Source organism: Mya arenaria, chromosome 14 (assembly GCF_026914265.1).
Source record: "Mya arenaria isolate MELC-2E11 chromosome 14, ASM2691426v1".
In the NCBI taxonomy this organism is placed as follows: domain Eukaryota; kingdom Metazoa; phylum Mollusca; class Bivalvia; order Myida; family Myidae; genus Mya; species Mya arenaria.
The window spans coordinates 14,511,287-14,525,023 of NC_069135.1; the positions used below are offsets into that span (position 1 = coordinate 14,511,287).

General features: G+C 34.2%; 1 protein-coding gene and 1 pseudogene across 1 annotated transcript; both read right to left on the reverse strand.

The window, feature by feature from the left end:
• Positions 1 to 905: 905 nt before the first annotated feature.
• On the reverse strand, positions 906 to 4,211 carry LOC128216743 (uncharacterized; annotated as a pseudogene).
• Positions 4,212 to 8,879: 4,668 nt separating this feature from the next.
• On the reverse strand, positions 8,880 to 12,826 carry LOC128218310 (uncharacterized). Its single transcript, XM_052925959.1, has 3 exons — positions 12,670 to 12,826; positions 11,021 to 11,363; positions 8,880 to 10,784 (listed from the first exon to the last, which is right to left on the reverse strand). The coding sequence occupies exons 2-3, from the start codon at positions 11,361 to 11,363 to the stop codon at positions 10,621 to 10,623; spliced, it is 507 nt and encodes a 168-aa protein (XP_052781919.1). The 5' UTR covers positions 12,670 to 12,826; the 3' UTR covers positions 8,880 to 10,620.
• Positions 12,827 to 13,737: the final 911 nt, after the last annotated feature.

A 13,737-nucleotide genomic window follows, 5' to 3' on the forward strand; every position in this document is an offset into this window, starting at 1 on the left:
CATATTATTATGTAGACCACTCAAGAGGTTGAAGATTGTTGGTATGTACTTCTACGAAATAGATGGTTATGTGATACAGTGGCATACAAACCATTTGGTTTTTGTAAGTATGTACTAACAATATGTAACTTATACTTAATATACCATTGAAATGCTTTAGAAATGTCTTCATTCATCACTTATAATGTGTATTTCTGTGCTCTTCTTATAGAAAAAAGTAAGTGACCTCTGAGATAGATTTATTGATAAAAATAAACTTCCATTAAAAGTACAAAACAACTTGCCAATAATATACTAGTATGTATTGTTGGACTATAGAACTTAACAAAATAGTGATATTTGTAAACATTTGCCATGACTCAGCTGGTATTAAATAGTTTGAATCAAAGATAGAAGCACTAACAAGATAAGTAGCCTTGTTTGTACTGATGCTATCGATATATTTATTTGAAAATGACCCAAATTTTGAAATATGAACCACACAGAATTATATAACAAACAATGGACTTGAAATTTAAAGCACTACTTACAATAACCCGATACCCTAGCACACAGTCAGGTCATGATTGAGCTGTATAATAAGTATGTATAATAATAAATAAGACATGCATTTTGTGTACTAAATAATAGATAAATAGCTTAAACACATCAGTATAGTTTCCATGGTTATAACAAATACAACAATATTATGCCTAGAAATTGCATTGTACAGCCCTCTCAATATTTCTTGCTGTATAGTATGTACATTTGTCCAGCTTTAACTTACTAACAAAGCAAGCAGGTACACCTAGAACAGAGTTAAACAACACCCTTATTGATTAAAATTAGTGTTAGTTGAGCAAAATCTTATTCTTTGACATTAAAATAAATTTTGAGTACATTATTACCCCCCCCCTCCCCCCCCCCACCCCCTACACCTTACAGTTGAAAGCAATAAAAAAGTATAAAAATCAAATAATGAAATACAATCTTAATATCAATAAAAGTGAATTTGATCACAATTCATATGTTTAACATAATATTGTATCTGGAAACTGAAAACTAGTTATATAAATACAATACAAATAAAATGAACATGCTTTTTTATAAGTTAGGAAAGTATTTTGGGCTTCAGATACAATTAATATACAGTGTTTGCATTACATTAAAATTGTAAGGCACTTCATTCACATTCAACACAAGAACAATCCCTGATGTCATGAAATCAAAGCACCTTTCCTAGTTGTGTAGGACTATTTAAAATTACTGATATGGACAGCCTAACAAGGGTTGAGGGTAAAAAAGGTTCTAACTGACATTAAATATAGAAGCAGTTAGAACCTTTTCGCTCTCACACCTTAAATTTGACTATCTAATAAGATCATACATACTAAATCTTAAACACAAAACCAGACTTATTTCATGCACACATATTCAGAAAAGCTCAATTATCATGGCTATATGTAAACATACCATGAATGCATTTGATCATATTCTTTAGTAAAACTTTCAAACAAAGTATTTGAGAACAAAGGTAAGAATAGCATACATTGTAGATCAAAGGATGACCAGACAGCTTATAAGTTGACATAATTGTTACTGTACATGTATACCTAACAGGCGACATAAGCAGACACCCTACATATAAACCAGTAATTAATTTCCTCAAACTAAAATGTACAATGTATAGTATCATTTGTCATCAGACAAATGTCTAAAGTCCAGAAGAGAATTGTATGTCTTCACGTTAATTCAATTAAGCAGATAAAAGGCACATCATAACATCCCGATGGGTTGCCGACAGCCCCTGGATAACCGGACGCTCTATTAATTTAACATTTGTTTCACCATTCCCAAAACATATCAACTCACACACTAAACACATGTTCGCAACAGTTTAGCTGCTCCAAGGTTTTGAATTTTAATTCAAATTATGTGAATTCTGTGAATACGTGTAGCAAAAACTCGCACCTTGGTTTGTCAATTACAAATAATCTTTGCCATGTGTTAGGGGCTACGCCCCAGGACGTAGCGGTGATAACGTGAAGAAGAGCGTCAACACCAGGACGTATGTAATTATTCCCGTGATGACGCCAAGTATAACAAATATCTTGGCCTTCTTCGCGTGACGTCGACACTCGACCTCGTCTCCCAATTGCCATGCGTTGTTGGCTTTCACTAGAAATACACAATATGGGGTTGAACCGTCTTATCAACATACGTTTGAACGGCTAGGCGACAATAAAAGTCACCATTGAATAGGGTACAAAATATGTACACAGTAGGAGGCAAAACAAACTAGATATGAAGATAAGATAAAAACAACATATAATTAGGCATTTGAATGAACGGATAATGACATGGTTATTAGAAATATGCTATCAGTTATCGGTGTTCTCTATAATACACGAGTCAACACACCACTATTTCTTATGTTGCAACGACATTGTGTTGACTTTAATCATGTAGTCCGGAGTAGTTTCGATATTTGAACTAATGGTGTACTCACATCCGAAGTGCCATCCCGCGAGACCCCATAGAAAGTTGCAGAAGAGTATCACAAAACACGAGGTGACCACAAAGTCTTTGCACACCGGGCTCCCCCGCGTTACCCGTGCTGATAACGGTGGACTGAGAGCCCTGGGCACCCGATGAGACGCCAGGCGCTTGCTTCTTGGTGATGCCCACATGCACCTCGGTGTGGTCGATGGTGGCGGCGCTGTTCCGCTTCTCCTCCCCGCCGTTGGCCAGCGCATCAGCCACTTCAGGCGTGTCATCCATCATCTGAATATATTTTAATCAAAGTGTGTAATTGTGTGTATATCTATTTATAAACATTTAGATAATACACTAAACAAGAATGGAATGTTCGTTACAGTATATTGATCATCCAGCATTATTCGATTAAATTCAACAATAATTTCTTAAAAAAAGGGACGTGCATAGATCTCTATCTGAATACAATAGCATTACAACCTCGTGGCCAAAAAGACATCTTACTATAGCATTGAACATAACATACATGATCATATAAAACAACTAGGGGAGCCTTGGTGTCTATAATAAAGCATATTTCTAAGAAATAAATAGAACAATTCCATGGAAGTCTATTAGAACATATATGCGTTATTATGAACACTGTGGATCATTCGTGGTGTGGGGAATTTTGGGCTCCTCCCCCATTTTGTATTCTATTATCATTATTATCACGTCCGTCCGTGCGTGTGTGTGAGGGGTATCATTTTAGTATAACATAGTGCTTCCTGCATGGTGTATGCTCTTGTTTTGTTTTCTACCATATTGACTTGAACAGTTTACTTAGACACTTAATTTTATGAGACAGTTAATAGCGACCCAGTTAATAGTGTTTAGTATATTTGAGAGTCTGAGTGCCTAAAATGTCATTCAAGTCTAAGGACTTTATTTAGGTTTCGGTTGACGGTAGTTGAACAACCAAAATGGTCCGATTTTTTCGTTGTAATTCTTTAAATACTTATCCCACTTGGTAAAAATGAGATTGACGCCTTCTTGAATACATTCCTTTTAAACTGTGATAGAGAAATGCGTGCATAACCTTACATGTTTACGCTAGATCGTTCTTTATAAAGGATGGGCCATACACTGATCAAACCTTTACAAAACAGTGAATATCCTCTACCAAAAAGAATCTGCCTTTATATTTTGAGGCGCTAAAAGTTGGGTGGCACTCACGCATACATTATTCTGTTAGTATAAGCTATATGTGTTACTTTATCTATAGAAGTCATTGCATATATCAGTAATGGTACATTCTTTACGGTGTCGTGAACATTGTCATGTATACTTTTCAATTGTTTAATACAGATATGTCAACCCTAAATAAACCCATCGATTGGGTTTAATTAAAGTTTGTAAATTTCAAACTGCTTCAAACTAGTTCCTTTCAAGTGAGATGAGGACGACACGTTTCATACGAAGTAAGGAATAATTAATTATTTCACGAATGTTACCTTTTATATTTACAACTAATACAAGTATTTAAATACATACTAACAAATAAAACGTGTCAAAACTAGTGAGTTATACCTTACAACATATATACGCCTCAATAATTTACCTTATTATCTCTTTAAGTATGTCTCCCAATTAAAGCTTAATTCCTTATATTTTGTCTTAATCATATTTAACCCTATGTTTACATCTTGAACAGTCAGTCCTTCACATTGAAGTGAATCAATCGGTAATTTGTCACACCTGTGGTATACGTCATATATAGGTTACCTGTGAAATGACAAAGGGGAATAACCAGGCATAATAGATCACTGCACACCCTGGAAAACTGAGTATTATTAGCATCACACGAGTTACGAACTTACGTAGTTTCAGGAACTCGTGGAATGCATAGCAGAAATACTATTTGTGTTGACTTGACTGTTTTCACTTCCGAAAAAGTCAATGTTATGATAAAACAATTAACCGAAACTGGGACCTCACCCAACACCCGATAACAAGGAAGCATTGTTGAAACTTGTATTAATCTGTCCATATTTTTGATATGATATTATAATACTATAATAATCTGTAATTTACACTCCCTAATTGGACGTTTTTCTTCGGGTTTTTTTTTCTCATGTCGTATAAATCAAAGTTAAACTGTGGTTAAGTGATCAACGTGAACACCCTCTAAAACTCATCTAAAAACAGTTTCGATGTCAGAAGTATTTCGTTTAAAGCCAGAATTGTGCGAAATTTATACCAAATTTGGAGTACACATCATGTACATGTCAAAAATCAACCGCAACAAATCCTTGAATAATTATATTATTCATCTCAATTGCAAATATATAAAATTATATATATATACATTTCATATGCATTTTATTTCATATTTGTTCATGTACGTTAGTGTCTTAGCCATATCGATATTTATGCAATGTGTAAATGGCCAAGGCAAGATGCCGATTTGCCAACAAAAACTTGTAAGAATTTTTATGTGTTTAATGTCAATTTCAAGGTTTTTGCCGTTGCTATTTAAGTCAACGAATTTCTCAATCCCATAAAATTCTTATTAATCACTGTATTCAAGTTTTGTTCAATGTTTCAAGAGAAGTTTACGTTATTAAATAACAATTTAATGTAAAGTGATGTTTGATAGTATGAGTTAAGGTATTTTATAACCCAAAACCTTTTCAAAGTGCCCCGCACCCTTAGTTTCCATAGCATCGTTTACTAGAATACAATATGGTCGTATATTCACAATCTGTATCTTAAATGATCGACATAGATGACTTTTTGATCAACAACTATATTGATATTTAAAAATACAAACCCTGTTCATGAAGAACCACCCTTGCATATACCTCAAATACTTTTGTATAAAAATGAACCAAGAATCAAGGGTAAAAGGTCAAAGAAGAAAGGTCAATAACTTCAAAATACCTAAGACAGAGTTATGGTTCCTGTGCACTGTACTACTCCTCCATAATATATATGTATATATGTGTGTGTTGAACTGTGCACTGTACTATTCCTCCATAATATATATGTATATATGTGTGTGTTTAGTTCAATTTAATATCTCAGATGTATGGAGTTATGCGCTGAAATATTTATATACATAGAGAATGAAACTATGTGCAACAACTTTGTGAATAAGAGATGGTCGACTATTGATTATTGCATTAGGCACTTCTCTTCTTTACCAGCTACTAATCACCCAAGATTCCTGTCAACATATTGAAAGGTGATGGAGAAATGCTACCCCAAAACTTGTGTGACGGACATAAACACACATGCCTTTATTCTCAATAAATTCGTACTAATACAGCCTTTGGCAGGGGATAATTATATCAGCAAACAACCATCACTCATGTTTCGTATTTTTATTTTATAATATAACGTTTCACCATTACAAGGTTATGATATATAAAACGTTCACATGTCATCAAAGACGAACAATAAAATTCACTCTTCATAAAGTCTTTCAAAAATAAATTACAGCAAATTCATACTTAAAAAGTGTAATTAGCACAAAGCAATGCTGCCTCTTTCTGAGATCAGAATACAGACTTAATAAAGACTCAACAAAATATCCTTGTTATATTCCAACAAATACAATCAGTTGCAGATGATATGCTAAGTACTTGTATGTTGCTCCTTTGTTATGATAAGCTTGTCAAGGGCAATAACTCTACAATTGCTCCTTTGTTATGATAAGCTGATCAAGAGCAATAACTCTACAATTGCTCATATGTTATGATAAGCTGATCAAGGGTCATAACTCTACAATCGCTCATATGTTATGATCAGCTGATCAAGGGTCATAACTCTACAATTGATCATATGTTATGATAAGCTGATCAAGGGCCACAACTCTACAATTGCTCATATGTTATGATAAGCTAATACAACAAACTCAATCATTACAACTTTTAAAAAAGACATTCTTTAAAGTGATCAATATATTATGAAAAAGAATACCAGCTGTAATTTTTAAATTTGATGATGATGAAGCCAGTTTATTCCCTATTTTATGAGATCATTTGGAATGTGCTGCCGTAAGATGACTACCAAAATTGCTGCCTTTGGTTCTGGATGTAGTTTACTAACAAAAAGTCAAATACTACTTAATACACAAACGGTCTAAAAATAAGGCCATGGATGTATGTAACAATATTGAAAACATTTATCGGTACTATTTAAAGAAAAACTATAATAACTTGCTTCTTACTGGTGGTGATGGTGATGCTGAAAATAACACAAGAGCAGTATGCAAATGTGACAAATATTTCTTTGATTGTCACTTATTTTAAAAAACCTTGGTTAATCTTATACATCAAAGTTTGAAAATAAACATATTTTCAACTCCATCCACAGTTAATAAACAGTTTGTTTGGCCATACCCACAACCAAATCTTTTTAAACATTTCAAAACATGTTTTTTCCATCATTAGCAGGTGTACATACATTATACATATGGTAGTTTACTCAGGGAAGGAGCTTAATGCATTCTTAGTGAAGTATAATATTCCAGAGAACCACTAACCAGTGTTTATGTCATGATTGTCGGAACCTTCATTTACAGTGCAAATGTGTAACAGGTGACAAGTGGTTGGGTGTTTCATTATGGAATGTGTTATAATGTCTGAGGGTGAGAGTGGTCTAGTGGTACAGGGATCAGCCTAAAGGTTATAGGTTCGATCCCCACCAGTGGTACCTTCTCATGGCCTGTCAAAATGGACACCAGTACGGGCTACAGTGTGAGCCTATTAGCAGGCAGCTTTCGTCACTATTCAGCTAAAACAAATTAGTTTAAATTAACTTATATGACGGTGATAAAACTGATAATCATTTTAATGTTATAAAATATTGAAATGGTGTGATATTGTTCTGATATATGCGCCCTTTCCCTGTGCTATTCCATGACTACCAAGCTTGCTCACTGTTATTTATGTAGATTAGAGAAACATTGTTGCTTTTGTGTAATGGATAATACTTCTTGTTGTAGTTTTCATTTCAAACAATGCTTAAACCTAAGTGTAGAATGGGACTTCTGACATATCTCACACAAGAGTGCCGTCTGTGTATTATACTTATAAGTGCCTGTAATTGTACACTGTATGTGTGAAGAATTTACGTATACAGGGTTATCATTGAAAAATGAATACAAGTGTACTTTGGTGAGTGATTGCATAATTTTCGAACTGAAAATTCAAGCAATATCATCCATGTAGCTTAAAAGCTGTTGGTCGATCTATCACATCCTTTGATGAGACATTTTATTCTTTATGTTATTCATTGCATGATGCTGCAAGTTATGATAAGTTTGTCAATAAATTGCCACCCGTGCAAAGACCATGGTTTACAAGTCTTTTTTCAAATATAAATCTTTAACCTTGTAGGATTTTTCCTGATGTGTTGTTGCAGTTTGCCTAGCTTCATCTATTTTAACATGGTTTTATAATGTTTCCATGTGCAATAAGTGTTTTATGATAACTATGAAAAAATAAAGGATTATCCAGAATAGTTTGCTCTTTGTATTTCTTTTCCATCTTGTTTACTACAGTATAACTTGCAGGTAGTTTGCATTAAAATGACTTCCTAGAAATAAATATGGTATAAGTGTTTATATATGGTATGGTACAAGAATTCATACCATTGTTATTGGAGGAATTGAATGGTTTTGATGACTGAGTGGCTATAAATACATAACAAAGGGAAGCTTATTGTTTTTCATACCATCCTTTTATGGACCTACTGGTTGCTTAAGCTGTCAATACTTGTATCAAATGCTATTATTTGAATACTTAGTTAGATGTACTAAATACACCTGCAGACTAATGGTGGGGGAAGGAGTGAAAGTTCTGCACTTCACACTGGTGCTGTGGTTAGTTTGTGTACAAGCAGTGTTCAAGGTAATAATGGTGCTTCCAGCTACAGAGGATTCAGATCAGTAAGATATTGTAGAAACTACTTGCACCTAGGTTGATTTGACCTTGTTTTCAGGTCTTGACCACCTGTGTCAGATCTTTGATATACCAAATTCAGTCGTCAACATATTAATTTGTCCAGTTAGAAGGCAACTTTTCTCAAGCTTTTCAATACACCTATTTCAGTTATGCAGCAGTCAGCCATTATTGATTTCAGTCAGGTGAAGCGATAGATATATACTGTGGCTGACTTAGTTAGAAAGTTGTTCACATATTATTATGTAGACCACTCAAGAGGTTGAAGATTGTTGGTATGTACTTCTACGAAATAGATGGTTATGTGACACAGTGGCATACAAACCATTTGTTTTTTGTAAGTATGTACTAACAATATGTAACTTATACTTAATATACCATTGAAATGCTTTAGAAATGTCTTCATTCATCACTTATAATGTGTATTTCTGTGCTCTTCTTATAGAAAAAAGTAAGTGACCTCTGAGATAGATTTATTGATAAAAATAAACTTCCATTAAAAGTACAAAACAACTTGCCAATAATATACTAGTATGTATTGTTGGACTATAGAACTTAACAAAATAGTGATATTTGTAAACATTTGCCATGACTCAGCTGGTATTAAATAGTTTGAATCAAAGATAGAAGCACTAACAAGATAAGTAGCCTTGTTTGTACTGATGCTATCGATATATTTATTTGACAATGACCCAAATTTTGAAATATGAACCACACAGAATAATATAACAAACAATGGACTTGAAATTTAAAGCAGTACTTACAATAACCCGATACCCTAGCACACAGTCAGGTCATGATTGAGCTGTATAATAAGTATGTATAATAATAAATATGACATGCATTTTGTGTACTAAATAATAATGATAAATAGCTTAAACACATCTGTATAGTTTTCATGGATATAACAAATACAACAATATTATGCCTAGAAAGTGCATTGTAAAGCCCTCTCAATATTTCTTGCTGTATAGTATGTACATTTGTCCAGCTTTAACTTACTAACAAAGCAAGCAGGTACACCTAGAACATAGTTAAACAACACCCTTATTGATTAAAATTAGTGTTAGTTGAGCAAAATCTTATTCTTTGACATAAAAATAAACTTTGAGTACATTATTACCCCCCCCACCCCTACACCTTACAGTTGAAAGCAATAAAAAAGTATAAAAATCAAATAATGAAATACAATCTTAATATCAATAAAGGTGAATTTGATCACAATTCATATGTATAACATAATATTGTATCTGGAAACTGAAAACTAGATATATAAATACAATACAAATAAAATGAACATGCTTTTTTATAAGTTAGGAAAGTATTTTGGGCTTGATACACTTAATATACAGTGTTTGCATTACATTAAAATTGTAAGGCACTTCATTCACATTCAAAACAAGAACAATCCCTGATGTCATGAAATCAAAGCACCTTTCCTAGTTGTGTAGGACTGTTTAAATTTTTTGATATGGACAGCCTAACAAGGGTTGAGGGTAAAAAGGTTCTAACTGACATTAAATATAGAAGCAGTTAGAACCTTTTCGCTCTCACACCTTAGATTTGACTATCTAATAAGATCATACATACTAAATCTTAAACGCAAAACCTGACTTATTTCATGCACACATATTCAGAAAAGCTCAATTATCATGGCTATATGCAAACATACCATGAATGCATTTGATCATATTGTTTAGTAAAACTTTCAAACAAAGTATTTGAGAACAAAGGTAAGAATAGCATACATTGTAGATCAAAGGATGACCAGACAGCTTATAAGTTGACATAATTGTTACTGTACATGTATACCTAATAGGCGACATAAGCAGACACCCTACATATAAACCAGTAATTAATTTCCTCAAACTAAAATGTATAGTATCATTTGTCATCAGACAAATGTCTAATGTCCAGAAGAGAATTGTATGTCTTCACGTTAATTCGATTAAGCAGATAAAAGGCCCATCATAACATCCCGATGGGTTGCCGACAGCCCCTGGATAACCGGACGCTCTATTAATTTAACATTTGTTTCACCATTCCCAAAACATATCAACTCACACACTATACACATACACATGTACGCCACAGTTTAGCTGCTCCTAGGTTTTGAATTTTAATTCTGAAAATACGTGTAGCAAAAACTCGCACCTTGTTTTGTCAATTACAAGCAATCTTTGCCATGTGTTAGGGGCTACGCCCCTGGACGTAGCGGTGATAACGTGTAGAGGAGCGTCAACACCAGGACGTATGTAATTATTCCCGTGATGACGCCAAGTATAACAAATATCTTGGCCTTCTTCGCGTGACGTCGACACTCGACCTCGTCTCCCAATTGCCATGCGTTGTTGGCTTTCACTAGAAATACACAATATGGGGTTGAACCGATATGAAGATAAGATAAAAACAACATATAATTAGGCATTTGAATGAACGGATAATGACATGGTTATTAGAAATATGCTATCAGTTATCGGTGTTCTCTATAATACACGAGTCAACACACCACTATTTCTTATGTTGCAACGACATTGTGTTGACTTTAATCATGTAGTCCGGAGTAGTTTCGATATTTGAACTAATGGTGTACTCACATCCGAAGTGCCATCCCGCGAGACCCCATAGAAAGTTGCAGAAGAGTATCACAAAACACGAGGTGACCACAAAGTCTTTGGGCTTGTCCTCTGGGTTTGGCTTCTGCACGATAACCTGGGTGAGCCCGCTCTCCGTGGTCGAGTAACGCACACCGGGCTCCCCCGCGTTACCCGTGCTGATAACGGTGGACTGAGAGCCCTGGGCGCCCGATGAGACGCCAGGCGCGTGCTTCTTGGTGATGCCCACATGCACCTCGGTGTGGTCGATGGTGGCGGCGCTGTTTCGCTTCTCCCCCCCGCCGTTGTCCAGCGCATCAGCCACTTCAGGCGTGTCATCCATCATCTGAATATATTTTAATCAAAGTGTGTAATTGTGTGTATATCTATTTATAAACATTTAGATAATACACTAAACAAGAATGGAGTGTTCGTTACAGTATATTGATCATCCAGCATTATTCGATTAAATTCAACAATAATTTCTTTAACAAAAAAGGGACGTGCATAGATCTCTATCAGAATATACGACCTCGTGGCCAAAAAGACATCTTACTATAGCATTGAACATAACATACATGATCATATAAAACAACTAGGGGAGCCTTGGTGTCTATAATAAAGCATATTTCTAAGAAATAAATAGAACAATTCCATGGAAGTCTTTTAGAACATATATGCGTTATTATGAATACTGTGGATCATTCGTGGTGTGGGGAATTTTGGGCTCCTCCCCCATTTTGTATTCTATTATCATTATTATCACGTCCGTCCGTGCGTGTGTGTGAGGGGTATCATTTTAGTATAACATAGTGCTTCCTGCATGGTGTATGCTCTTGTTTTGTTTTCTACCATATTGACTTGAACAGTTTACTTAGACACTTAATTTTATGAGACAGTTAATAGCGACCCAGTTTATAGTGTTTAGTATATTTGAGAGTCTGAGTGCCTAAAATGTCATTCAAGTCTAAGGACTTTATTTAGGTTTCGGTTGACGGTAGTTGAACAACCAAAATGGTCCGATTTTTTCGTTGTAATTCTTTAAATACTTATCCCACTTGGTAAAAATGAGATTGACGCCTTCTTGAATACATTCCTTTCAAACTGTGATAGAGAAATGCGTGCATAACCTTACATGTTTACGCTAGATCGTTCTTTATAAAGGATGGGCCATACACTGATCAAACCTTTACAAAACAGTGAATATCCTCTACCAAAAAGAATCTGCCTTTATATTTTGAGGCGCTAAAAGTTGGGTGGCACTCACGCATACATTATTCTGTTAGTATAAGCTATATGTGTTACTTTATCTATAGAAGTCATTGCATATATCAGTAATGGTACATTCTTTACGGTGTCGTGAACATTGTCATGTATACTTTTCAATTGTTTAATACAGATATGTCAACCCTAAATAAACCCATCGATTGGGTTTAATTAAAGTTTGTAAATTTCAAACTGCTTCAAACTAGTTCCTTTCAAGTGAGATGAGGACGACACGTTTCATACGAAGTAAGGAATAATTAATTATTTCACGAATGTTACCTTTTATATTTACAACTAATACAAGTATTTAAATACACACTAACAAATAAAACGTGTCAAAACTAGTGAGTTATACCTTACAACATATATACGCCTCAATAATTTACCTTATTATCTCTTTAAGTATGTCTCCCAATTAAAGCTTAATTCCTTATATTTTGTCTTAATCATATTTAACCCTATGTTTACATCTTTAACAGTCAGTCCTTCACATTGAATCAATCGGTAATTTGTCACACCTGTGGTATACGTCATATATTGGTTACCTGTGAAATGACAAAGGGGAATAACCAGGCATAATAGATCACTGCACACCCTGGAAAGTATTATTAGCATCACACGAGTTACGAACTTACGTAGTTTCAGGAACTCGTCGAATGCATAGCAGAAATACTATTTGTGTTGACTTGACTGTTTTCACTTCCGAAAAAGTCAATGTTATGATAAAACAATTAACCGAAACTGGGACCTCACCCAACACCCGATAACAAGGAAGCATTGTTGAAACTTGTATTAATCTGTCCATATGTTTGATATGATATTATAATACTATAATAATCTGTAATTTACACTCCCTAATTGGACGTTTTTCTTCGGGTTTTTTTTCTCATGTCGTATTAATCAAAGTTAAACTGTGGTTAAGTGATCAACGTGAACACCCTCTAAAACTCATCTAAAAACAGTTTCGATGTCAGAAGTATTTCGTTTAAAGCCAGAATTGTGCGAAATTTATACCAAATTTGGAGTACACATCATGTACATGTCAAAAATCAACCGCAACAAATCCTTGAATAATTATATTATTCATCTCAATTGCAAATATATAAAATTATATATATATACATTTCATATGCATTTTATTTCATATTTGTTCATGTACGTTAGTGTCTTAGCCATATCGATATTTATGCAATGTGTAAATGGCCAAAGGCAAGATGCCGATTTGCCAACAAAAACTTGTAAGAATTTTTATGTGTTTAATGTCAATTTCAAGATTTTTGCCGTTGCTATTTAAGTCAACGAATTTCTCAATCCCATAAAATTCTTATTAATCACTATATTCAAGTTTTGTTCAATGTTTCAAGAGAAGTCCACGTTATTAAATAACAATTTAATGTGAAGTGATGTTTGATAGTATGAGTTAAAGTATTTTATAACCCAAAACCTTTTCAAAG

What these genes read in the sequence shown, in the direction of transcription:
- LOC128218310 (XM_052925959.1), bottom strand. Translation starts at nt 11,363, where the DNA reads ATGATGGATGACACGCCTGAAGTGGCTGATGCGCTGGACAACGGCGGG. An exon ending in CGCGGGATGGCACTTCGGAT is followed by an intron (nt 10,785 to 11,020) that starts GTGAGTACACCA and finishes GTGTATTTCTAG; the next exon opens with TGAAAGCCAACAACGCATGG.